Below are 27,183 nucleotides of genomic sequence, written 5' to 3'. Positions count from 1 at the left end.
TTTAGTAGCACCTTTTCATCACTCACGTATACAATTATACTTTTTCAAATTGTTCAAGACTTGTTGTGGCGCGTATTTAGCGACTCATTTACTAGAAGTTATTTTCTTCAATTCAGTGAATGTTATACGGTATGCGCATTCAGGCAGTACAGTCAACTCTCTCTAAGGCGGACACCCTCGGTACCAGATTTACTGTCCGCTTTAGAGAGGTGTCCGCCTTAGAGAGAGTTCATGTAAACTGATACCCGAACATCAAAACTGAAACCAGTGCTTTATTACTTGAATTACAATGTACAATGTAGTCATGACGGGCCGGCTGTGTCTCTTTCATATATGAGAAAGATGGTAATGCCGTTTGATAGCTGTAAGAAAAACAAAATAATAAAAAAACCCATTGTGATCACGAGTGAAGCCACGAGCACATATTTATATATTTAATCAGTTATTATTTCTCTTTTCTCTTTGACTTGAGGTGCAAGCCATCCCAATGAAATGCATAGTTTCCCATCGCACGATCTTATTAAAAAGACAGGAAGAAGAAACGAAAATCCTATTTGTTTTCCCTTCAGTCTCTTTCCCTCATCCGGCAGGATATTTTGAAGTTCTGATTCCTTTATATACATGTATACATCATAAAGGGACTATTATGTAATCCTTACAAATATCTCAGTTAAAACAATTTTGGAGGTGAATTTAACCGACTTCTTGTTAAAATTTTTTTGCCCCGACGTACAGCTTTGGACTTTCTCGTTTTGGCAGATATAAAGTCAACGAAAATCGCAAAAATCGTATCCGAGGAAATTCTAGCAGCCATTTTTGCCGATCAACTAACCTTAATGGAGCGCTGATATTTTTAAATTGGGTTTTGTCATAGTTACTATGGTCTTGTCAAAAAGATGATTTTTTTCCTTCAAAAGTACTTGATACATTTTCTTTCCTACCATGATTACCTCGGCTTACCTTCAATAAACGCAGGTCAAAACCGTATGGAACAGCTTTGTCTTCGGCACGGACGTGTGTGTAGGCAAGAAGTGGTCTTACAATGATCCCACCTTCTGCGGTATGGAACTTGGATTTTTGGCGGTAATCATATGAGTCACGCCGCAGTTGCGGTGTGAGTAGCTAATGGTTGTTACAGAATTCCCCCTTTATCAATTTTCTTTTAACCTGAACTAAAAGTTTCCTCTGTTGTTATATATGTGTAAAATTACCTCTGGAATAAAATTTAATTTTCCACAACGAAATTTCTGCATAGACGTATTGCATAAAACGGAAACGGGAAAAAATTGTAACCGAATAACTTGTCAGACTTGTGCTGGTCGCATGACAGTTAAACCGTGACGTACTTGAAGATGAAATACACTCTTTTCCTTTTGCCCGGGGAGCATTTCCGAAAAGGACGTTTAGATTGAAGGTTAGTGCAATTTAGCTTAGCTGTGAGGTAAAAGTAAAAATAATTGAATGTAAACTAAGTATTTTGGAATAGTTTGCCATTTCACTTGCTTCTGGAAGGAGTTCGGCATTCAGCTGATGCGAGCCAGTTCAGGATGTCACAATTATTGTCACAACCTATCACAAGACATCACGGTGATTGCCAAGTAAATTTATCGTAAGCATAAGGAATCATACGGCAACTAGCACAAAGTTCAAGTTTAACAAACTACCCCTGACTTCGTTATGACATCACTATGTTTAAACAGAAAATTCAGAAAGCGACAAATAGCTAATTGCAAGGCAGTTTTACAAATTAATACAGTATCTCGGATCGCAATGAATCAAAAGAATGTAGAGTAAAAGCTAGAATCATCAGGACTACAGCTTCTCTTTTCATGCATTGTTTTACAATGGCCGGTTTAGCTTTTGATAATCATACTTTTTCATGCCCTAATTTCAGCGACCACTAGCAGGCGGCGAATAGCAGCCCGGCGTCTTCAATCGATAATATTCCATAAAATCGATAAAATTAACTAATTGAATCGATAAATCGATAGAAATTGACAAACGAATACGTTGTGAGTCATCGATAATTTAATATCAATTTTTTACTTGACTGAAACGTTGTCTAAAACGTTGGTAAATTACTTTTACTTGTGCTTTAGTAAGAAAATTAGCTGTGTAAATGAGCAAATTAAACTGAGAAATGCAAAAATGCTATTGCATTGTGTCACAGGTTATACTGATTCTGGCCTCGCTAATTTAAAATAGGCCTTATCACTGTTTTCGACGCCATTTTGACGGGTAGGCAAACACGTCTGAAATAACAGTGTTTGTCTGGGAATCTAATGTCAAATAATTTTCATAAAACATCGCTTCTGAAAAATTCATGAATTGGAAACTTTTGGAACTAGAGAAAGGATTTTAAGGACGGTGCCTACTAATACCGAAGTATTTTTGTGCGGTTTATGACTATGCGGGAAAAGCAGATCTCAGCAAGGCCTATTAAAATCCAAAAAGAAAATTGGGGGTAACCACGCATTTTTTCCTAGATAATTAAGCGATAATATCTCTACAAAACGCCAAAATATAAAGCAATGTATGGGATTTTTTCCTAAATTGAAGCTTAATTATCTCTGAAAAATGCATGGTTACACCCAATTTTCTTTTGAGATACCAAAAGCACTTGCTAAGTTCTACTTTCTCCGCATAGTTTTAAACCGCGCAAAAATATCCCTGTATTAGTGCGCACCACCCATAGGAAACCCGAGTATCTCGAGATGCGCAGAACGTATGCGCAGTAACAATAGTAGGCACCGTCCTTAAGAAAAAAATTGGAGGGATCTAGCTGTGCCAGAAAGCGTTCAGCCGTGTTTTGAACTTTCCATACATTTCCCTGTATTTTCTTCCCGCGAACTATTTTTAGTAGCAGTTCACGGCTGGTTCGCTATACAGACAAATGTATGGAAAGTTCAAAACACGACTGGACGCTTTCTGGCACAGCTACATCCCTCAAATTTTTTTACTTAAAATCGTTTTCCTAGTGCCAAAAGTTTCCAATTCATGAATTTTTCAGATGCAATGTTTTTTGAAAATTATTTGACATTGCATGGATTTCCATACAAACACTGTTATTTCAGACGTGTTTGCCTACTCGTCAAAATGGCGTCGAAAACCGTGATAAGGCCTATTGAGAAGGTTCACTGATCTCCCTCTAGCCCATGCATCAGACATTTCCTGTCCGATTCCTTCTACAGACAACCTCGTTCCCAGCGAAAAATCCTAGGAACGAGGTTGTTTTACAGGGACATGCATTTTTACAAATTTCCTGGCCGAATGAGCTGATCAAATTACTGCTGTACATGCAGTAAAACAAAAACAAAAATTCCTTGATTATATGTAGACCAGTGGAGCTCATCGGCAATAACCTCACATTACATACTGAAACCTTATTGTGGCAAAACTACCTCTCAAGACTCTTTAAAGTCGGTCTACGTTAAGCATGACCAGTTTATCCGAGAATGAGCTGATAAGCATTCCAATTCCTTTTTGTGATACTTCCTCCAGGGAACAAATTAAAACCAATCCGAACTAAGAGCAGTGTTATTGATTTTAGGGAGCATCACAAGATAAAATTTGCTTCACAATTACAAGATCATGATTGGACACCTGTGGTTAATACTCCTGATGTCGAAATAGCGGCCAACATGCTTAATAAGGAACTGCACTATCTTATGGACAAGTGTTTTCCTGTGAGGAGAGCTTTTTTTTTTTTAATTTTTTAGATAAAACTAGTGAGCAGCACGTCTGCGGACTCTTCCAGTTGTAAAATGATTTATTCTCCCCAACGCGCTTCGTGTGACTAACGCACACTTCGTCAGGGAGTTTTACAATACAACATAAGTGACCTGTATATATACCTACATAAAAGGCTAAAATCAATTTTACATTACGTAAAACCGCACCTACGCTAGCGGATTTACATGTAGGAAACAGGCGAAAAGGTGGGCAAGGTGTGACATATTTTGTGCGTGACATAACTTAGGGGCCCACAGTATTAGCGAAAAAAAAATGATCAGAAAAAGAATAATTGAGTTAAAAAATATATTAAAGGAACTTTCCCATAGGTAGATAGTTTATTGGATACAACTTTGCAACCCAAGGGTTGAATTACGCTATATTTACAGTGAAGGATTAAAAAAAATATATATATATATATAATAATAATATAAGAAAAACACCTTAAATCACTACATAATGACTAAGTAAGTTACTAAAAAGGTATAATTCTTAAAAATGATAAAATGGTTTACATCATGTAACCTTAAGTACGTTAAAAACAATAAAACTACTTCGAAATCTGTTTGTCTTGAAAACCGAATTGAACTGGTGTCCCTTTCTGAGATTATAATGCTAAGCATTTTGTTGGGGCAGTAAACTCCTGAGCTTGCTGTCTTTGTTATCTAAGATTTTATTGAACAATTTGTCCGTTAGGGCTTGCCTTCGGTCTGACAGAGTTACAAGACTTGTCTTAACCAGCCCTTCATCATACATATAAAGCATGGAAAAATGATACACATTGCCCTCTTTCACACTGCCTCTAGCTCCTGAGAAAGACACACAGGTAGACCGTCATGACAAACTGGGCATGCCATGCAGGCATATTCCGTGATTGGACGGATGTAGGTCCGATAGAACTGTACTAATTCATTAGGGTCTAGACCTGCGCGCTTTACTTGAGAAAGACAAATTTAAGCCTTTTCTAGCTTTTTTAACAACTTCCCCCCATTTTAGGTTGCTTGAAACTGATTTACACCCAGAATCTTGGCGTCTGAGACAACATCAATTTGCTTGTCATTAATGATAAACAAATCTGTTAGTAAGCAAATCATTCTTTCTTAATATTTTGAAGTCCCAAAATTCGCAAAGACAAAGCCTACAAAAGAGGGGGAAGGGCAGTTAAATAGACGTCCTGATGACGTCAGTACAATAAATTGAGGCATTCTCAATCGTTGTCACTCGTGGCCATTCGTAGTAACATGTGGCCACTCGTGTGTACTTTTAGACACGATCGTAAGAGACCGCTTTCTTTCTGTAAATTGAATTGAAAGTGATACCGTGAAGTTAAAACTACAAAGCCATACCTGGGCCATACCTAGGCGATAGGGGTAAACAGTTATAAATCCCCAGTGTATCAAGCGGCTAGGAAGATGAACATTGTTAAATGTTTGAATTGCATTCACCCTCAGGATCATTTGGTGTGCCTTCATCCACCCAGAGGTCAGTCTTGGCGTCTGCTTTCTTGCTTCTTTCATTTGTCTTATACTTATACCAGGAAGCAACAAATACAAAAATGGCAAAGTTAACCATCATTAGTCCAGCTAACAAGAAAAAGAAGTATTCCAGTTTTCCTTCGTTGGGATTCTTGCTCGGATACCAAACCCCGTTGCCTGCTGACCTAACTATAACAACAAGAAGACTGGTGAGGTAGTGTCCCAGACCAGTTGTGATAAAAAAGCAGCCCATCACGACTCCCTTCATCCTTTTGGGAGACTGAGAATATGCAAACTCTTGCCCTGAAAGAAAGGAACAAACCAAATGAGAATGATGTTTAATTTAACCATCGTAAAGTTCCGATAGTAGCGATCCTCGCTACCTTCAGCCTTTGGGGCTCGTTACTTTTGGGGTGTCAAGAAAACTTCTGAAATTTTTAATAAGCCTTTTTCAAAGAAATCAGCTAGACATAATCACGCTCAAGATGTTGTTTTCCGATTCTGTAATATTAATAACAACGGAACACAGTTATGTATCTTTTTATAGACGCTGGAGCTTTCGACTCGCTCACAGAGTCTCTCTCACTGTAGTTTTGTCTCGTGACTTCAAATTGTGATTACAAGCCACGTGAAAAAATGTCCAGGTAGATCGCTGGAAGTTTATATCAATTATGTTATGCGAAGGAGGCATCCACCATCTTGTTTTATGGCAAGGACGTTTGAATATATTTATGTAGATATATATATATACATATATATACTCATTTGCGCCTTATAAGCTTTTTAAATTAAATTAATTAGTAAGGACTTGGCAATAAATGTAGATAATTAACCTCTCTAATTTTCCCCGTAAGGGTGCCATTAACATATAATTACAGGAATTAGAGGAAGTACCTGTGATAGTACATAGTACCTCGCTTGCTCCAATCAACGTATATTGCGGGACTTGCCAAAAGATACTTAGACTTGATGCATTGCGATGTTCGCCGAAAACAACTTGGTCATAAAAATGTCCCTGTTGCCATACATGCCTTCGCTTTATTTCAACCAAGCCCGCTACCACCATAGATGCTGCGGCCAGAATCAATCCTACACCAATCCTGCGTAGCGGAGTGATCCTGATGCCGAAGCGTTGAAGAAGAGGGTATACAATGTGGTCCACGATAGGAATGAACACAAGTAGAGCGATGATGTCAAAAATGGACAGGGATGCAGCTGGAACATTGAAACTGGGAAATTCCAGCTTCATGAAGGTAGCTTGAATCCTAAATGTGGTCTCCATCTGTCGGCGTAGAATACAGCGTTAATGCTAGAACAATGCGTCTAACAGACGTTCTCATTCGACATGATACACAAGCTAATCCTATAACCAACAATTTTAAAAGTTCAAAGCACAAACAAGCAGTTTGAATGATTCATAGTTTTGTAATATGAAAGTGAGAGGCTAAGTGCATGCAAACTTTTCATATGAAAATCAGTTTTTTTCCTAAAAAAGACTTTGTACTTAGCCTCGCTTTCAGAATGAGGTTCAAATCAACTCGGAAATGGACTAATAATGAAATTATTTCGGAATAGGAAAATAGGAGGCAGATACTAAACAATTAATAGCCAGCACCAATGTAGCCAATGACAAATTAGCCAAAAATCTCGCCCGAGAAATACAGGACAATGCTTGGAGGCAGAAGTACAGGAAGCTTGTAATAACTTGTATGATTCCACGGGACAAAAAGAGCAAATATTATCACGAGTTTAAGTAGCCAATGAGAACACGGGAAAGGTGCAATTCACTGATACTCGATTGAGCGAAAAGACCCAACAGCGTTATAGATCTAGCCTTTTCCAGCTTATTTGCACTCTTCATGTTACTGAAATATTAGCACGTGCGTTGAAGACTGAAACTTTGCATAATCCCTCCCGAACACAAAATATGGGCATGCTAATTAGATCGCCCTATTATTGAATCAGGTCGCATCGTTTACAATAGGTCATTTTACAGTTGTGTACTTAGTAACCTGGCCTTGTATTGGAAGCAACGCTGGGGGTGACATTCTTTTCAAACAAACCTCACTTCTTTTGATATGTAGATCATACTGTTCTTAATATGCAAACTAGTTTACATTTACATATGAAAAGTAGTGAGGTAGGTATCAAAACAAGGCCACCCCTTACCTCGCTTCCAGTCCAAGGCCAGCTTTAAGGTGGACCATTTACACTTTGAACAGGACAATGTTTTCTCATGTATGCATATTATCGGTGTCCAGTAAAAAAAAATGACCACTTTATACATTTATCCATTTGAGGAAGGTGAATTCTCAGTACAAATAGCGGACATACCTGTGACATGATTGCCCAGAACACAATGAACAAAAGAAACACTGGGAAAACTCTTAGAAATGCCTTGACATCTTCAACCTGTGCTTCAGTAAACTTTCCTCCAAAACTTCTCTTCACTTTATCTAACCATGTCGGTACATTGGGTGTGCGGCGATTTTTCACAGTTTCATAAATTATCTTCGCAGTTTCAGTCAGTTGGCTTCCTCCTGGTGGTTTATTCAAGTACTTGTTACGAGCAGACGTAAAGATGATGACAGTAAGGAGTATTGTGACAGCTGAGATCACGTAGCCATGAAATAGACTGTAAACTTGTTGCACCCATACAATTACTGTTAATGCTAGTAGTGATCCAATGTTAATGAAAAAGTAAAACCAGTTAAAGAATGTCTGAATAGCTCTTGGCCCATCCTGTTTAACCTGATCAGCTCCAAACGGTGACACATTGGCTTTGATTCCACCAGTTCCAAATGCGATTGTTACAAGGGCAATCGCAAAGTACAACAGCCTGCTTGCCTTGTTATATTCGACATCACTGGCGGAAACGGGAAGCATGAGTAACGCACCAACAGCGTACACTAATAAGCTACCAAAGATGGCATTATAGCGACCAACGTAAGCGTCAGCAAGCCATCCGCCAAACAAAGGGGTAAGGTAGCATGTTCCTGAACGAATAAAAAAGTTTAATTTAGAACAGAGTCTATATCCTACGAGATTGGATGGAAATTTTCATCGCAAGATTTAATAATAATAATAATAATAATAATAATAATAATAATAATAATAATAATAATAATAACTTTATTTATCCACGGAATCCTTATCACTAAAAAGTGGTCTTCTAAATTTAAAGAGCCGTGCGCATTAAACTTAGTGCTAAAAAGCTAAGGCATTAAAATTAACAAACACAATTGAAAAATCCTATAATAGGTGATAAAACTAAGTTAGAAAAACTCTAAAATTCAATAGCGGAAGAGAAACTATTTTTGGTAGTGGCCTGCTTAGCCTCCACTGACAGACTGTTCCATGTTACTGCGCCCCTATAACGAAAACGTTTCTTGAGGGCCTCAGTGTTCGGTCGCGGAATAAACAAGTTATGTTGTGCACCTCGCAGATTATGTACATATCTATGAATGGTATTAACGGTAGCAAATTTATCGGACAGGTATTCGGATCAGAGAGGTAGTCTCGGAAAAGATTGAGAAATTTGTTTCCCTTGAATTTTTAGCTAAGAAGCATCCGAACAAAGCACAAGATAATCTGGAAACACAGGATACAACATTTTGACTGATTCTGCCTCTACGCTCGGTACAATTAAGGTATTTTTAAAAGAACAACATAGATAGGTTCAAAAACGGCTTTTCAAAAGTCAAGAGTGCACCACTTGTGTGTTAGGTTAGCGTGCTTACTACTTTCAGATGCCCCCTCTCCCAACCATTTCAAAATGTGATGATGATTAAAAAAGAAAAATGATCTTAAATGAAGCGATTCATCTAAGATGGCTCACAATAGGTTCCAGCACTTCCCATCACTCAGACAGTTTACTGACCCTGATCAGTTGATACAACAATCATGACAGTCTTAAAGAAATGCTTTAATAATTATTGGCAAACAATTCATGGCAATTTTCGCGACAGTTGCACTTTAAAATGAGCTCGGGTTCCTCAAGTTTTTTTTTGTCATTAAAATGTCAAAAGAATCTTTTCACATACAGAGTTGGCAAAGTGTTAAGAAAGACGAGCTATACATTAAATTTTCGAAATTTTGCTCTAATCCCTCCTATGTCGCAAAGCCACTCTAACTTACTCGTGAATGAAAACTATTTTTCATGATAAAAACAATGGACATAACCTCGCTTTCATAATGAGGTTCACAGTAACTCGGCTATAACCTATTAAATTGATGTACTTACCAGTGAATACCATAGTTATGGTTGATGGCAACGGCGCAGGAAGATGTAACTGATCTCTGCAAAGTAGCACTAAATTTGCCGTCATTCCATATAATGCGAGACGCTCACATAACTCTGTGACAAGAATGCAAAGGACAACCAGCAGCTTCTGTCTACGTCCTGAGGAATGCTCCGCATCCCTTAAAGAAGAGGTAGTGCTGGCCAGCAAAGTAATTGAACCATAATCATTAGCCTTTTTATCTGAGAGTAGTAAAGATTCCTCATCTTCATTTATTTCTGCCGATGCCATGTTTCCAAACAAAACAGCTTTTTCTAAAAGAGATTAAACACATAGTTAATCGCCATTTAGGCGCTCCCTATAGAGAGTTAAAGTATGGAAAAAGTAGGAAAACTTTGTCCTTTAGGTCCTTAGAAAGGTCTTTCAAAATATCTTGAGCAGACTCACCGGAAAAGAGATGCATTGTGTCTATTGTGGGTGTGTGAAACGGGTTACTTTTTCTCTCAAAATGGCCAACAGATGGTATATAAAGTTTGAACCTTGGGGCCTCCCTGCATAAAACTTTGTTGAGTACCCTCCCCTCCCCCCTCCGGGTCCCTGGTAGATGTATCCTTGCCGGGGTGTGGATAATCTCATATATGTAACATATCGCCAACACGTCAACACCTGTACAGAGCGGCCACAATGGTAAGGAGACGCAGACATAATATTTTATACTGAACGATTCAAGCGTTGTTTCATGAAATTAATAGGATTTTTGCGTTCCAGAGTTGCAGTTGGAATAATATTTTTACATTGAGATATTTTGCATATTTTCCTAGCTTGTACATTTGGACCTCTATTAAGCGGCCACCCTGGGGAAAAGTGAACATATATATAAATACCTGAATTTTTGAAAACATAGCCCCCAGAAATTGGCAGATTTTAAGACCTTCTAGGCTGAAGGAATATGTTAGTCCTTAGCAAGACTTCAATTAGGGTTTATCACAAGATTTTAAGCAAGGTCAAAGAATAGTATGGGAGAGAAAAACGAAAGAGGCTAGTCTTTGGAATTAGACATGACACTAAGTAAAAACATCTGCATGAAAAGAAGCATACCCTGTGAACTTCCTACAAAATGTGTCACAATTTAGCAATGATTAACCGCGCTTACGCATCTAAAATCTCGCTCAAAACCCGGTCTTTTAGCGTTCAAGTCTAGCTTTCTTCAACAGGATCGGCTTCTTGAGAGAAATAAAAGAGAGCGTTTCAAATTGATTTTTTATCTTCATACTAGATTCATGCTGCACGCGAACTAGAATCACGGCGACCGAACATCTGCAGGAAACTATTTATGAGATTCGAGAGCGGAAATACCACCCAAAATCGCACTTCTCGACTAATCGATCACTAGCCTAACGACGCTACAGTTATAAGGGTGAAAAATAATCGAATAGCTTTTCAAACTCACGCTTTTTGAAGAGAAAATCCTTGCCCATACCCTTGCTAGTGTTTTCCATACTTACTGAAGTCCCGGATGTTGAAATCAACATTTGAAAAGGGAAGGGTTAGCGCCCTTTTCTAGCTGGGTCAACAATTCGCGGAAATTTCACGTTGCCCGAATAGAAATCATCCCTAAGACCTACTTTTTAAAGCCAAAGACTGTCACCTCCTCAAGCAAAGCACGCAACATGCTATCCTTTATAGTTTACGCCCGAGTAACTGAAAGTTACCCGTTTAGCTCAAAAGAAAACTAAATAGGGAGCATATTAGACGAGGCAGGACGCTGCGCTCGTAAGACTTTTTCCCTCACTAGACTTAATGATGTCCTCAGGAAAACTTTGCTTCAGGAAGCCAAACGAAACGCTAGGTCTAATGACTTAGTTCTGATCTCAGCGCGCGCGCCGAATTCAAAGCTAAATCGTTGAGCGGTTAAAAGACGTTTGAGAGAGAGTGGGGCTAGGTTAGCAAAACAGGGAGGGAGGGGGGGGGGGGGAGAAAATATTTTGATTTTATAAATGTCTGCTAATAACCCTTTATAATTTTCTCTTATTTACTTAGAATAATAAAAAAAAAAACAATGCAATAAATAAATAAATAAGTAAAATCTCACAAGAGAAACTAACATAAGGCAATATTTCTGGAGCCATGTTTTCAAACATGCATGTATATATCTGAGCTGATTTTTTAGAAGGTGGCTACAAAAATTGACGTTCTTGTTAACTTTTCTTAAGATATTTATTTATTTTTTTTTTTAGCGTTTCCTATTGAATTTCACATCAGTAAGTAAATAGATTACAAGAGTCATTAGCAAATATTTATAAAACCAAAATATTTCTCTCGGAGTATTGTTAATGAGTAGCATATTCCTTCAGCTTAGAAAGTCTGAAAATGTGTTCAATTTCTGTAGCCACCCTTTTGAAAATCAGCTCAGATATATATGAAGATAAATGTAAAAATCGCCTCCTTCTTATATATTAATGCATCAAACACTAAACTAATGCTGTTTGGCAGTCGTCAAATGATTGCTAAGATCCCAAATTTCAACCTGTCCTTGCTCGGTAAAGATCTGGTCCCTACCCGGCCGTTGTGCTAGGCACCTACTAGGAATGATTTTTGATGATCAGCTTACCTTCAGTGATCATACTGTTAAAACCACGGCATCCTGCATGTCAAGCCTGTCCCAAATAAATCGCGCCAAGCATGCTTTCAAGAAAGCGTAACGAGAAAGCGTAACCATAATTAAGGGTTTAGTTTTCACTAAAATGTTTTATTGTTCAAGCGTATGGTCAAACACTTCCGTTACTAATATCAACAAGTTACAGGCTATTCAGAACTTTGCTGCCCGTATAGTGACCAGATCAAGAAAATTCGACCATATTACACCGATCCTTAAACAGCTTCGTTGGATGCCAGTCAAAGACTATTTAGTTTATTTGATGCCTTATTGACATTTAAGTGCATGAACGGTATGGCACCGAGTAACCTTGGTTCCAGATATATCAAGAGGGGCACGATTAGCGGCCTCTCGACTAGCAATGCAAATTTACCGGACACACCACGCCATAAGGCTGCTACGGGCCAGCGAAGCTTTTTATACCGCGCAGTAACCATTTGGAACCTAGTGATATAAAATTGAGTCTTCTAACGACTCGATTTTAATTTTTTTTTAATATTTTTATTTCTAACATTATTATTACTTTTTTTCTTTTAAATTGCATTGTAATTATTGTAATCATAAGATAGTTTTTGGGCTCTGAGAAGCCCCCCTCGGGGAGAGTGTAATAAATTATTGTATTGTAAATTATTGTATTGAATTAAAGTGCTCTGTTTTTGCGCATTTCAAGTCTGTGCAAAGTTCTAGTTCCAACAAAAAGAACATGTAGGGCTTCGATAAGTACAGTATTTTTTTATTATGCAAATCTATGTAACAAATCGTCGAGTTTCTTAGGCCTTTTTTGCATCAACATTCTGTGAAGAAATCCTTATGCACTCATTCTCAAGGAACATATTTCTCCAATTCAATGGAAGGAACTACCGCCAACTATGGACTGGTACAGCCATGGGCACAAAAATGGCCAATGCTTTTGCGAACATTTTCATGGCCGGCATTGAAACACAAATTGTTAGCCAAAGCCTCGCAATACCTTAAGTTTTGAAATGTTACATTGACGATATCTTTTCTCTGTGGGACACTGGTAAGCACGATATAGAACGGTTGATCGAACAATCAAACTCATATCATCCAACAATCAAATTTACGGCTGAGATCTCAAATGCTGAGACAACATTTCTGGATACAGTTGTATATAAAGGGAATCGATTCCATCATCATTCCACACTGGATTTTAAAACACATTTCGAGCTGACTGAAATTAAAACCTTTCAATACACCGATACACGCATTTTCCCTCTGGCCACCCACCGGGAGTTAAAAAAGGATTTGGTTAGGGCGAGACGCTAAGACTCCTACGAACAAACTGCTAAAAAACAAACATTTGAGTATAATATTACGACTCCTTACTAGAGGCTAATCAAATAATCTGATTGAAAAAATTTTATCAGATGTCAAATTTACAGAAAGGTCATCGGCATTGAAGCAAAAAGACAACCTCGCCCCTCAAATAAATATTGCCTTTCGTAACAAAATATCAACCATCAGTGCCCAGCCTCAAACATGTTTTAATGGGAAAGTGGAACTTAACACAAAACCAGCCTTTGCTATGAGAAATCTTTAAAGAGCCACCACTAATTTCCTTTAAAAAAGAAAAATCTCTAAATGGCATGCTTGTCAGAGCAAAAATATAAAGAGATTACACTTCAAATATATGTTTCCACGATAGTCGGTTGCTAGGGCTGTTCCTCCCGCACCTCTTAAAACTGAGAGTTATAGGCTATAGACAAAAGTGGAATGCATCGAATTTAACGAGACTTGGAAGGGAAGTAGGTGGATAAATTACCTCGCAAATGGTTATTATTTCATTCTATTTGACTGCTATTGTGACGTCTCAAATGATGCCGAAATTTGGCGTGAGAATTAAAATTTAGGAAAATAATGTGAAAAATACTGTATTGGTTTTCGTCATAGAATTCTATGATTTCTAGTGAAACCCCATCTCAATCGGATAAAAAGGCGTGAAGTTACAGCTTATAAAAGGAATTCAAATTTCCCGCCACATGACCATATATGGTCAAACTTTAGGGGTATTTAAACGTGAAAACAGTAAAAAATATCGAAACGGAGAAAAGACAAAGTTGCATAAAATCAAAATTATAGCTTTTTTTAACTAGCATATGTGGTGCTACGTCGCGTATTTATCACGAATTGCGCCATATTATGATGTAATTCGTGATAAATACGCGTCATAGTATACCATTCGATGCCTTTACTTTTGCGAATGACATTCAAAAGACGGTAATGTCGTTTGATTTTTGTAAGAAAAAAATATGGATTTTATTTCGACCAAACAAAAGTTTTATTTCTCCCTCCCAGGCCGGCCTTTTCTATTAGGTTTTTCACAGGGGACAGGGGTGAGTTGGTTGTGAGACAATAGCACAGGTTCCTCGCTTGAACCTTGGATCTTTACTAAAACAGATCACCATCGTATGATTACCACGAGACTCTCAGGACAATAACCTTTTCTCAACATCACGAGGCTTTTGGCCAAATGTTCACTCACAGTAAAAATACTTAGCCTCGCTTTCGTAGTTGGGCAAAGACCCTTTATAAGAGGGCTTTTCCCTTAGTTTGCCCTCTCAGTCTGCAAGCCTTAAACTTCAATCATACCACAACCGTTCCCGTCTTCCGCCCGTGTTATTATTGTATTTATTTTTCTAGCTTGCCTTTTTTCTGGCCCTCACTCGCTTTGCTAGAGCTTTTAATACCTGATCGTTACCTCACCGTTTGTCAGATATTAGTTTAAGTTTTGTACTTTTCAATTAAAAGCGGCCATTAACAATGACCAAATTTTTATCCTAAAACGAAGTGAGTTTGTGTTATGTTTTTAAGGTATTAGCTTGGCTGTTGGCAATCAAAATTGATTTCATTAAATGTTGCCTGCAACCGCAGAGAGGAGACATAAGAATAATAAAAAACCCATTGTGGTCACAAGTGAAGCCACGAGCACATATTTATTTAATCGGTTATTATTCCTGTTTTCTCTTTGACTTGAGGTGCAAGCCATCCCAATGAAATGCATAGCTTCCCATCGCACGATCAAAAACAACGTCATAAAACAACTGAAAATCCTATTTGTTTTCCCTTCAGTCTTTTTCACTCATCCGGCAGGATATTTTGAAGTTCTGATTTTTTTTATATACATCCTAAAGGGACTATCTTTACAAATGTCTTCGAACAATTTTGGAGATGAATTTAACCGACTTCATGTTAAACATTTTTGGCCCCGACGTCCAGCTTTGGATCTCCTCGTTTTGGCAGGTATAAAGTCAACGAAAGTCGTAAAAGTCATATCCGAGGAAATTGTAACACTCTTTTTTGCAGATCAACTAACCCTAATGGAGAAGTGATATCTCTAAGGTGGGTCTTGCCAAAGTTACTATTGTCTTGTCAAAAAGATGTTTTTTTCTCCCTCAAAAGCACTTGATACATTTTCTTTTTTACCATGATAACCTCGGCTTACCTTAAATAGACGTAGGTCAAAACCGTATGAAACAGCTTTCTCTTCGGCACGGACGTGTGTGAAGGCAAGAAGTGGTCTTGAGGCAATGATCTCATCTTGTTCTGCAGCATGGAATGTTGATCAGTTTTTGGTGGTAATCATGTGAGTCACGTCGCAGTTGCGGTGTGAGTAGCAAATGGTTGTCACGAAATTGGACGTCACGCTTCACTCAGTTTTCTTTTAACCTGAACTTAAAGTTTCCTCTGTTTTTATAAATGTGTAAATTTAATGTTCCACTTGGATGTATTGAATAAAACGGAAAATGGAAAAAATTGTTGTAACCGAATAACTTGTGCTGGTCACATGACAGTCAAACCGTGACGTACTTGAACGGATGAAATACACTCTTTTCTTTTTGACCGGGAAGCATTTCATCTCAAAAAAGAGGATTGAAGGTTATTGCAATTAGCTTAGCTGTGTGGAAGAAGTAAAAATAATTGAATGTAAACTAAGTATTTTGGAATAGTTTCCCATTTCACTTGCTTCTGGAAGGAGTTCGTCACTCAGCCGGGCCAGGATCTCACAATTGTCACAAGCTATCACAAGACATGCACCACGGTGATTGCGAAGTAAACTTATCGCAAGCATAGGGAATCATATGGCAACTAGAACAAAGTTCAAGTTTAGCAAACTACCACTAACATCGTTATGTCATCACTATGTTTGAACAGAAGATTCAGAAAGCGACAAATAGCTAAATGCAAGACAGTTTCACAAATTAATCAGTATCCCGGATCGCAATGAATCAAAAGCATGTAGAGTAAAAGCTATAATCATCAGGACTGCAGCTTCTCTTTTCCTGTATTGTTTTACTGAATGTTAAGAACAATGGCCAGTTTAGCTTTTTTTTTTTTGTTAATTTTTATTGATTATTAAACATTCAAGAATAAAATTTTAACAAAACAGAAACAACAACAAACCACAATACGAAATCAATTATAAGAACATTTTGTATTGGAATTCACTCACATGAAACCTGTCACTGTTAAATACCTTCCACTGAATGTCGTCACGTTTAATTATTGAAAAATATGAATTAATTTCTCCTACTTTTTAAGATGTTGCAAAGGTTTATCGTTCTCCCTTGCAACATAAAGCTCAATTTTGTACACACGTTTAGTCCTCGCGATGAAAACCTATTTTTTGACATCTACTGGAATAAAGAATTTACCCATTAGTCACGCGTGGTTGATTAGAGTGAAGTCATAAGTGGCATCAAATTCCCCAAATCAGGTCAAATCTGTCTCTTTTAGTGTATTGATTTAAATGCCATTATCCCTTAATTAGGACAAAACGTGTTGCCAGTTTAGCTTTTGATAATCATGCTTTTTCTGGAGCTCTGGGGGTGGGTGTATCACGGGGTTTACTTCAAGAGGCACTGGTTTAACATAGTTCTCATCATCGCAAAATTCCCCAAAATAATCATTAAGACCACCAAGAAATTCATTTTCCACAATATGGCCGAGATTACTGTTTCCTAAGAGTGATGTTATCGACTTTCCTCCACCAGTGCGAACTCCCCTGTGCCCCATGCATTCTTGCCCCAGTTTTTTCAATTTTCTCCAATCAACTTGTACACCTTGGAAGCCAAGTCCTCCATTTTGTGAACGTCGCCTTTATCAGAAGCTCTTTTCTTTTATCCTTAACAAGGGGGGTCGCGGGAAGACATCACAACTCTGCTCACAGGAAAACACTTGTCCATAAGATGGTGCAGTTCCCAATTAAGTATGTTGGTCGCTATTTCGACATGGAGAATTAATAATTGGAAGCCGAAAACTGTGTAAAAATGTTTATTATTCACGCCACCGCGCGATCGGCTGAAAATGGCGAGTTTGCCGGATTCTATTCAAATCTTCCCACTCTTGCGAAAATCTAAATTTTTCGTTCTCAATAATTCTATACTTCCCTTACGCCATTATAAAGTTAGAGCCTTAAGATAATTTATGATTCCTTGTTTTCCACATGCTAATCCAAAAATGCACTGAAAATAAATCTTGAAGCGGCCTGCTATAAAGAATTTCTTTCCGAGCAGAGCAGTTTCATGTCCTGTTTTGTTTTGTTATTGTAGTTTTAACTTGAAGGTAAAGCCATACAATAAATCCTTTATTGACCAAGCTTGTTCGGTCAAGATGGCTGGATATTGGCCTCGTTCTTTTTTTGCGTTTTTATGGACCTCGACTCCGTCTCAGTCCACGCAAAACGCAAAAAAAAAGAACTTGGCCAATATCCAGCCATCTTGACCTCACGCTTGGTCAGTAACGCATATATATAATAATATACATATAAAAACACCTTAAATCACAACATAATTCAACAGCATAATTCCTAAAAATGATAAAATGGTTACATCATGTAACCTTAAGTGCGCTAAAAACAATAAAAATATTTCGAAATCTGTTTGTCTTAAAAACCAGATTGAACTGTCGTCCCTTTCCGAGATTATAAGTGCTTAGCATTTTGTTGGAGCAATAAATTCCTGAGCTTGCTGTCTATGTTATCTAAGATTTTCTTGAAAAATCTGTCCGTTAGGGCTTGCCTTCGGTCTGACAGAGTTACAAGACTTGTCTTATAAGCCCTTCATCACACATAAAGCATGGAAAAATGATACACATTGCCCTCTTTTACAATGCCTCTAGCTCCTGAGAAAGATACACAGGTAGAAAAACTGGTCAGGCATATTCCGTGATTGGACGGATGCAGGTCGGATAGAACTCTACTAATACATTAGGGCCTAGACCTGCGCGCTTTACTTGAGAAAGACAAAATAGGCCTTCCCCCAGATTACTTGACAACTTCCGCAATATGATGGTCCCATTTTAGGTCCCTCTAAATATTTGCACCCACAATCTTAGCGTGTGCGACAACATCAATTTACGTGTCATTAATGATAAACAAATCTAAGCAAAACATTCTTTGTTAATATTTTGCAGTCCCAAAATTCGTAAAGACAAAGTCTACAAAAAAGGGGGAAGGGCAGTTATATAGTGACTATTCCATAAACATGACACCCTGATGACGTCAGTATAATAAATTGAGGCAGTCTCAATCGTGGTCACTCGTGGCCATTCGTAGTCACTTGTGGTCACTCGTGTGTACTTTAAGACACAATCGTAAGAGACCGCTCTGTTTATGTAAATTGAGTGAAAGTGATTCGGTGAAGTTAAAACTACGTAGGCCAAACCTCAGTAGAGGTTAGAACTTATAAATCCCCAGTATATCAAGTAGCTAGGAAGATGAACATTAAATTTTTGAATTGCATTCACCCTCAGGATCATTTGGTGTGCCTCCATCCACCCAGAGGTCGGCCTTGGCGTCTGCTTTCTTGCCTCTTTTATTTGTCTTATACTTATACCAGGAAGCAACAAATAGAAAAATAACAAAATTAACCATCATTAGTGCGGCTAAAAAGAAAAAGAAGTATTCAAGTTTTCCCTCGTTGGGATTCTTGCTCGGATACCAAACCCCGTTACTTGCCGACCTAGCTACAACAACAAGAAGACTGGTGAGGTAGTTTCCCAGGCCATTTGTGATCAAAAAGCAGCCCATCACGACTCCCTTCATCCTTTTGGGAGACTGAGAATATGCAAACTCCAGCCCTGAAAGATAGGAACAAACCAAATGAGAATGATGTTTAATTTAACCATCCTAAAGTTCCGATAGTAGCGATCCTCGCTACCCTCAGCCTTTGGGGCTCGTTACTTTCGGGGTGTCAAGAAAAGTTCTGAAATTTTCAATAAGCCTTTTTCAAAGAAATCAGCTAGACATAATCACGCAAATAATAACGCAAATAATAACAACTGATCACAGTTACGTATTTTTTTTTAAACGCAGGAGCTTTCGACTCGCTCACAGAGTCTCTCTCACTGTAGTTTTGTCTCGTGACCTCAGATTATGACTACATGCCACGTGAAAGGCCAGGGAGATCACTGGAAGTTTATATCGGCTGTCTTGTTTTATGGTAAGGACCTGGCAATGAATGTAGATAATTAACTGTAATTTTCCCCCTAAGGGTGCTATTAACAAATAATTACAGGAATTAGAGGAAGTACCTGTGACAGCACATAGCACCTCGCTTGCTCCAATCAACATAAACTGCGGGACTTGCCAAAAGATATTTAGACTTGATGCATTACGATGTTCGCCGAAAACAACCTGGTCATGAAAATGTCCCTGTTCCCATAAACGCCTTCGCTTTATTTCAACCAAGCCCGCTACCACTACAGATGCTGTGGCCAGAAGCAATCCTACACCAATCCTGCGTAGCGGAGTGAACCTGATGCCGAAGCGTTGAAGAAGAGGGTATACAATGTGGTCCATGATAGGAATGAACACGAGTACAGCGATGATGACAAAAATAAACAGGGATGCAGCTGGGACAGTGAAACTGGGGAATTTTAGTCTCATGAAGGTAGCTTGAATCACGAATGTGGACTGCGTCTGTCGTCGTAGAATACAGCGTTAATGTTACAACAATGTCCAACAGACGTACTTATTCGCCACGATACACAAGCTAATGCTACAACCAACACAGTTTTTAGAGTTTAAAGAACAGACAAGAAGTTTGAATGGATCATAGTTTTGTAATATGAAAGTGAGAGGCTAAGTGCATGCAAGCTCTTCATATGAAAATTAGTTTTGTTTTCATAAAAAAAGACTTTGCATTTAGCCTCGCTTTCAGAATGAGGTTCAAAGCAACTCGGAAATGGCCTACTAATGAAGTTATTCACAATATAGGAAAAAAGGAGGCCGATACCAAACAAGTACATAGCCAGCACCAGTGTAGCCAATGGCAAATTGGCCAAAAATCACGCGAGCAAAATGCAGGATAATGCTTGGAGATAGAAGTACAGGAAGTTTGAAATAACTTGTATGCTTCCAGGGGACGAGAAGGGCAAATACTATTACGAGTTTGATTCGCCAATGAGAACACGCGAAAGGTGCAATGCACTGGCACTCGATTGAAACGTTCTGCTTGATCTAGCCTTTTACCTATCAGCTTATTTGTATTCGTCTTGTTAAAAAAATTTAGCACGTGCGTTAAAGACTGAAACTTTGCATAATTCCTTGCGAACAAGAAATATGGGCATGCTAACTAGCTTGCCCCATAATTTCATCAGGTCACATCGTTTATAATAGGCCATTTTACAGTTGTGTGCTTGGTAACCTGGGCTCAGATGATTGGATTGGAAGCAACGCTGGGGGTGACCTTGTTTTGATACAAACCTCACTTCTTTTGATATGTAGATCATGCTGTTCTTATGCTAACTAGTTTTCATTTACATATGAAAATTAGTGAGGTATGTATCAAAACAAGGCCACCACCTACCTTGCTTCCAGTGTAAGGCCAGCTTTAAAGGGACACAGTCACCTTTGTGAAGGCGCTGACCTGGACGCTAGTTTTTGTCAATTTTGAAAAGCGTCCACCTCAACCCGAAATAAAAAGTAGGCGTCGGCATCTAGAAATCCGCTTCAATCTTCCCAGTGTTTTATTGGATTTTCAATCTTTTACTGGAAACCTGTTTCTGAGTTTGCTTTTGCTCATCCTATGATATTATTTTATCATATTTGATTAAAAACAGTATGGATCGCGTATCCAACGGAACATGAAAAGAGGAGGTGGGAAACGTGAAGGCGCCGGGCGGAAGAAATCGCCTGCGTTGACTAAAATAACGAGAGAATCAATCAAAAACATTGGAGAACAAATCACCATTATATATATTTGGAAAATTACATTTTCTCAACCAGGCGAAAGGTTCGTGCGGTGGAAATCTTCGTAAACGATTCGAACTACGCGTCATGGCTGCTTGGTTTGAAGCTCAAACGAAGACAAGCTTCGGTACACAGTCGATTATCTCCTCGACAAGGAAAACCTCCAATAGAACCTTGTTCTCTACGGGTCGGGCAAGCGTTCTTGCAACGACATGGGTTTGGTTCCTAAATTTAGATAACAGAGAAGTTGTAGAAACGAAATTATAAAAGCAAAATATATGATTGAAAGCAGAAATAAAGCTTACCGGTAGTTTCGCTACAAAGTCGTTTCGCTACACTGCAGCTCAGTCGATTCGCTACGTTTTAAAATTGACATATTCTCTAATATTTGAACTCAATTTGCTTCTCATGCAAACACTGTGAAACGTAGAAACAGGTAAGATAATTTTTCACACTACGGGATACCGAAATAAACGATAAAATGATTCTTCGACTTCAGAGGTATTCATTGACGTTTGACTTTCCCTGGACAAGTCCATCAGTAAATTCTCCATGGTATCAAGAAAGTGAGTGTTCTAAAATGACATTAGGTCTATAATCACTATAATAATTTTGACTGGCAAATACTTCGACTCGACAAGGTTTGTTTGCATCTTTCAAAGGATGCGCCTCTCAACGCGAGACTTGTGATGAAATGTGATATGCAAATCGGCTAAGAAATGGTATCTAATGCGCATGTGCACCAGGTGACTGTGTCCCTTTAAGGTGGCCCATTCACACTTTGAGCAGGACGATGTTTTCTCATGTATACGTATTATCGTTGTCCGATAAAAAAATCGACCACTGTATACATTAATCCATTTGAGCGGGGTGAATTCTCAGTACAAATAGCGGACGTACCTGTGAGTAGATTATCCAGAACACAATGAACAAAAGAAACACTGGGAAAACTCTTAGAAATGCCTTGACATCTTCAACCTGTGCTTCAGTAAACTTTCCTCCAAAACTTCTCTTCGCTTTATCTAACCATGTCAGTACATTGGGGGTGCGGCGATTTTTCACAGCTGCTTCATAAATTATTTTCGCAGTTTCAGTCAGTTGGCTTCCTCCTGGTGGTTTATTCAAGTACTTGTTACGAGCAGACGTAAAGATGATGACAGTAAGGAGTATTGAGACAGCAGTGATCACATAACCATAAAATAGACTGTACACTTGTTGTACCCATACAATTACTGTAAATGCCACTAGTGATCCAAGGCTAATAAAAAAGTAAAACCAGTTAAAGAATGTTTGGATAGCTCTCGGCCCATCCTGTTTAACCTGATCAGCTCCAAACGGCGACACGTTGGATTTGATTCCTCCAGTTCCAAATGCGATTGTTACAAGAGCAATCGCAAAGTACACCATCCTGCTTGCCTTGTTATATTCGACATCACTCGTGGAAACGGGAAGCATGAGTAACGCACCAACAATGTACACTAATAAGCCGCCAAAGATGGCATTATAGCGACCAATGTAAGTGTCAGCCAGCCATCCGCCAAACAAAGGGGTAAGATAGCATGTTCCTGAAGGAATAAAAAAGTTTTCAATTTTTGAAAGTCCTCATAGTTTTTGTAATAACTTTCAATCTATTTGACATGATGGAGTCTCTGTAATTCATTGAATGCAGAAGCTTATCAAGATCATTTCCTGAAAGTTTCAGCATTTTTATTTAAAACCTTCTAGAGATAGAACTGTTATTGTATGGACACCCTTAGGGGGCATCAGTTGCTCACATGTGGTTGCCATGGCAACTCAACAAGCCAAAACTGCAAAAATAAACTTTCTCATCGAGTGGTTTTAGGTTGCATAGGTAACTTTTTGTAAAACAACATGTCCAAAATTGAAGATTAATTTTGTGAGGGTTGTACCACCTTAAGATATATTAGTCCATTTTCGAGTTGCTGTGAACCTTATTATGAGAGTAAGGGTAAGTGCAAGGCTTCTTATATGAAAAGTACATGTAGTTTCTTTGCATATGAATAAAAAGTATTTTTCATGATAAAAACTATGGACAAGCCTCGCTTTCGTAATGAGGTTCGCAGTAACTCGGCAATGGCCTAATTGAATTGATGTACTTACCAGTGAATACCAGACTTATGGTTGATGGCCACGGCGCGGGAAGATGTAACTGATCTCTGCAAAGTAGCACTAAATTTGCCGTCATTCCATAGAATGTGAGACGCTCACATAACTCTGTGACAAGCACGCAGAGAACAACCAGGAGCTTCTGTCTACGTCCTGTAAAATGTTCCGCATCCCTTAAAGAAGAGGTAGTGCTGGCCAGCAAAGTAATTGAGCCATGATCATTAGCCCTTTTATCTGAGAGTAGTAAAGATTCCTCATCTTCATTTCTTTCTGCCGATGCCATGTTTCCAAACAAAACAGCTTCTTCTACAAGAGATTAAACACATAGTTAATCGCCATTTGGGCGCTCCTTATAATGAACCATACGGGAAGGCTCCACCCGAAAGAGGTACCTTTTTCAGTTTGCAGGTATATGAAGGGGTAGGGATTTCGAGAGTTGGTAGGAAAACTTTGTAATTTGGGTCCTTAAAAAGGTCTCTCAAAATATCTTGAGTAGACTCACCGGAAAAGAGATGCATTGTGTCTATTGTGGGTGTGTGAAACTGGTTACCTTTTTTATCAATAATGGCCCACAGATGGTATATAAATTTTGAACCTCCTGGTGGAGCCTCCCTACATAAGACTGTTGAGAAACCTCCCCTCCCCCCGGGTCCCTGGTAGATGTACCCTTGCCGGGTCGTGGATAACCTCATATTTGTAATATATCGCCAACACGTTAACACCTCTACAGATCCATGGTATAGCCATGGGCACAAAAATGCCCGGCATTGAAAGACAAATTCTTAGCCAAAGCCTCGTAAAACCTACTGTTTGGAAACGTTACAATGACGATAATCTTTTCTCTGTGGGACACTGGTTAGCACGATATAGACGGGACCGGTTGATCGAAAAAGTAGACTCATATCACCCAACAATCAAATTTACGGCTGAAATCTCAAATGCTGAGACTACATTTCTGGATACAGTTGTATACAAAGGCAATCAATTTCATCATCATTCCAAACTGGATATTCAGTAAAACACATTTCAAGCCGACTGAAATTAAAACCTTTCAATACACGCATTTGTTCACTTGCCACCCACCAGGAGTCAAAAAAGGATTTGGCAAGGGCGAAGCCCTAAGTCTCCTTCGAACAAACTCCTCAAAAACAACATTTGAGGAAAATATTACAAAAAATTACATCACAACTCCTTGTTAGAGGCTACCCAAATAATCTGATTGAAAAAATTGTAACAGATGTCAAATTTACAGAAAGGTCATCGGCATTGAAGCAAAAAGACAACCCCCCCCCCCCCCCAAAACCACCCGAAATATATATTGCCTTTCGTAACACAATATCAACCTTCAGTGCCCAGCCTTAAACATGTTTTAATGGGAAAATGGCACTTAACACAAAACCAGCCTTTCCTACGGGAAATCTTTAAAGAGCCACCACTAATTTAATTTCCTTTACTAAAAAGGAAAATCTTTAAATGGCATATTTGTCAGAGCAAAAATATAAAGAGGTTACACTTTAAAAATGTTTCCATTTTTTAAAAGTCGTGTGGGCCTATCACCCCAATAAATATTAATCTTTCAACAGTAAAAAGGTGGCCGTAGCCGCTAAATAGCGGAGCTCGCGCTCGCGCCGTAGGCGCGCACGGCGGAGCCCCATAGCTAAGAGATTTTGGTAAACCCATCAGTGCGAGAAATTTTGGTTTGGTTATGACGTCACTTCCGTCCGACCGACCGCCCGACCGACCGCCCGTACGAACGCTTACTTCATGTAAGCCAACATGAAATGAGACACTCAAACCTTGTGCTGCAAATCAGGTTTCGGCGGGAAAATGCATGGCCAACTGCGCTGCCGGCCGCGTTTGTTTGGCAGGAAATCGCATCGCCAACTGCGTTTGAGAAAAACAAATAATAATAGTTTTGAAGACGAGGTGCACGACAAAACACAAACTCAATTTATGAATAATTCTACAAACATGTAAGGGAGATAGAAAGAGATCGAGAAACAGGCGACGAAGAAGCGAAGTTCGACGTCAAAGAGAGCGATTGAGAGCGGTAGCAAACAGGCGAAACATGAGTGACGAACAAAGAGAGAAAGTACGGGAAAGGATGCCGAAAATAACCCGTGTTGCAGCACAGGGTTCGAGTGTCTCATTTCACATTGGCTTACATAGGTGAGCGTATGTGCTGTAAACCGGGTTGTTTTTCGGCGGGAAAATGCATGGCCAACTACGCTGCCAGCCGCGTTTGTTTGGCGGGAAGTTACATCGCCAACTGCGTTTGAGAAAAACAAAACAAAACAAAAAAAAAATAATTTTGAAGACGACAAGATACAAAGTCAATTTTTATATGCGACCAACAACAGGTGAAAGAGCAAGGCAACTAGCGGCAGGATAAACAAATCGACTGGCACATCATCAGAATCTGGAAGTGAAATCATTTTACTCCGATCCGGCGCGACTAAACGTTGGATTTTTCCTCTTGAAGTGAAACGTTTCGCTCACTTAACGTTGTAAAACGAACGGAAAAATCAGCAATGGAATAAAGGGACTGGTTATTCTCAGAAGAGGCGAGTACATTCATGCAATTTTGTTGACAAAACTTTGCTGGTTTGCTGGTTTGCAAGATATTGTTTTCTTGCAGTTTTGACACGCCGTTTAACTTAAGCTTAAGCTATAGTACTGCTAACTTCAGAACAGTATTTTGAGCTCATTTTTTCGGTCCATGTTGATTATTTCCCTTGGAGTTTTATTTTCTGATCTCGTCCAATTTTGCCGTCAAACAGCGGGAGAAACTGAGCAAGGCGGATCGCGGCAGGAGAAACAAATCGACTCTTTTAGCAGCTTTTAGAGGCGGCACTTCATAAACAGGGGCCGAATCTTGAAGAGAAATTATTTTACTCTAGTCAGGCGCGATGAAATGAAATTAAGATGTGATGGATTTTTCCTCTTGAAGTGAAACTCAACGTTGTAAACGAACCAAAAAATCAGCAATCGAATAAAAGGACTGGTTATTCTCCAAAGAGGCGAGTATATTCATGTGATTTTGTTGACAAAACTTTGTTGTTTTCGCAAGATATTTTTTTCTTGTAGTGTTGACACTGCATCTTGTTTAACCTCAGAGCAGCCTTTTGAGCTCATTTTTCGATCCATGTTCGTTATTTCTCTTGGAGTTTTATTTTCTAATCTCATCCCTTTTTGCTTCATTTAAAAAAATTTGATTCTGAGCTTAAAATAGTCAGTCAAACAAACGTCTCCCAACATTGTATCGTTGGCATAAACTACTGACAAATTTTTCACGCATATATTTCTAATTTTAGCATTTATTTCTGACAATCTTGACAGAAAACAAACAAAAATACTTAAAACAGTAGGATACAACCGCAAAGATTAAGATGTGGGAGTAATTTTCACTGAAAGTCTTTTCAAAGAACGTTAAAAGCGAATGTAAAATTAAAGTATGATTTCATTTTCATCAAAAGCAAAATTTACTAGACAGTGACGGTGCCGGTAGCGCGCGTTGGCTGTTCACAAACCGTTTTGCCTCGATCATTTTAAAAACTAAAAACAATAATAAAAACAGAAAATATCATTTTGAGTCCATTTAAATTCCGCTTTTATCACACAGAGGGCAAAATGTTCCTAAAACTATCAAGGAACTTCGTAAAACAGTCAGTAAAACACTCATCGAAGGCGCAAGCAAACCAACAAATTATTTAATTTTTCGTAGCATACAAAACAAACAAA

At 38.6% G+C, this 27,183-nt stretch overlaps 3 protein-coding genes across 5 annotated transcripts in view; all 3 read right to left on the bottom strand.

Moving 5' to 3' along the window:
- LOC146456571 (solute carrier family 15 member 4-like) overlaps positions 1–27,183 on the bottom strand; it is a 41,518-nt gene that overhangs the window by 9,929 nt on the left and 4,406 nt on the right. The window contains exon 1 of one of the 2 annotated variants that reach the window (XM_085093073.1): positions 961–1,205. The exons of the other annotated variant lie outside the window; for it this stretch is intronic. The gene's annotated coding sequence lies outside the window, so the exon portion shown is untranslated. Of the gene's footprint in view, positions 1–960; positions 1,206–27,183 lie in introns of those variants that run through there. 2 annotated transcript variants of the gene reach the window in all.
- Positions 3,819–15,852, bottom strand: LOC146456572 (solute carrier family 15 member 4-like). The gene is made up of 5 exons (XM_085093070.1): positions 15,568–15,852; positions 9,451–9,762; positions 7,542–8,203; positions 6,102–6,489; positions 3,819–5,510 (listed from the first exon to the last, which is right to left on the bottom strand). The coding sequence occupies exons 2-5, from the start codon at positions 9,737–9,739 to the stop codon at positions 5,155–5,157; spliced, it is 1,695 nt and encodes a 564-aa protein (XP_084949196.1). The 5' UTR covers positions 9,740–9,762; positions 15,568–15,852; the 3' UTR covers positions 3,819–5,154.
- Positions 16,462–27,183, bottom strand: part of LOC146456569 (solute carrier family 15 member 4-like) — a 25,860-nt gene continuing 15,138 nt past the window's right edge. Inside the window, exons 3-6 of one of the 2 annotated variants that reach the window (XM_085093066.1) lie at positions 23,437–23,748; positions 22,216–22,880; positions 19,656–20,043; positions 16,462–19,202 (exon numbers count right to left, since the gene is read on the bottom strand). In XM_085093066.1, coding sequence (XP_084949192.1) covers positions 18,847–19,202; positions 19,656–20,043; positions 22,216–22,880; positions 23,437–23,725 — 1,698 coding nt within the window. In that variant the 5' untranslated portion in view covers positions 23,726–23,748 and the 3' untranslated portion in view covers positions 16,462–18,846. The remainder of the gene's footprint in view (positions 19,203–19,655; positions 20,044–22,215; positions 22,881–23,436; positions 23,749–27,183) is intronic. The other variant, XM_085093067.1, reaches the window with a different exon arrangement.

This window comes from Pavona decussata, unplaced genomic scaffold, assembly GCF_977016875.1.
Source record: "Pavona decussata unplaced genomic scaffold, jaPavDecu1.1 SCAFFOLD_254, whole genome shotgun sequence".
NCBI classification, from domain to species: domain Eukaryota; kingdom Metazoa; phylum Cnidaria; class Anthozoa; order Scleractinia; family Agariciidae; genus Pavona; species Pavona decussata.
The sequence above is the reverse complement of the archived record's forward strand: the minus strand, read 5'-3'. Positions and strand labels throughout refer to the sequence as shown.

Excerpts from the sequence above, each read along its gene's own strand:
- LOC146456572 (XM_085093070.1), bottom strand. The coding sequence starts at position 9,739 with ATGGCATCGGCAGAAATAAATGAAGATGAGGAATCTTTACTACTCTCA. Across the intron at positions 8,204-9,450 it reads CATAACTATGGTATTCACTG|GAACATGCTACCTTACCCCT; the intron begins GTAAGTACATCA and ends TTATTCGTTCAG. Across the intron at positions 6,490-7,541 it reads TCTGGGCAATCATGTCACAG|ATGGAGACCACATTTAGGAT; the intron begins GTATGTCCGCTA and ends CTACGCCGACAG.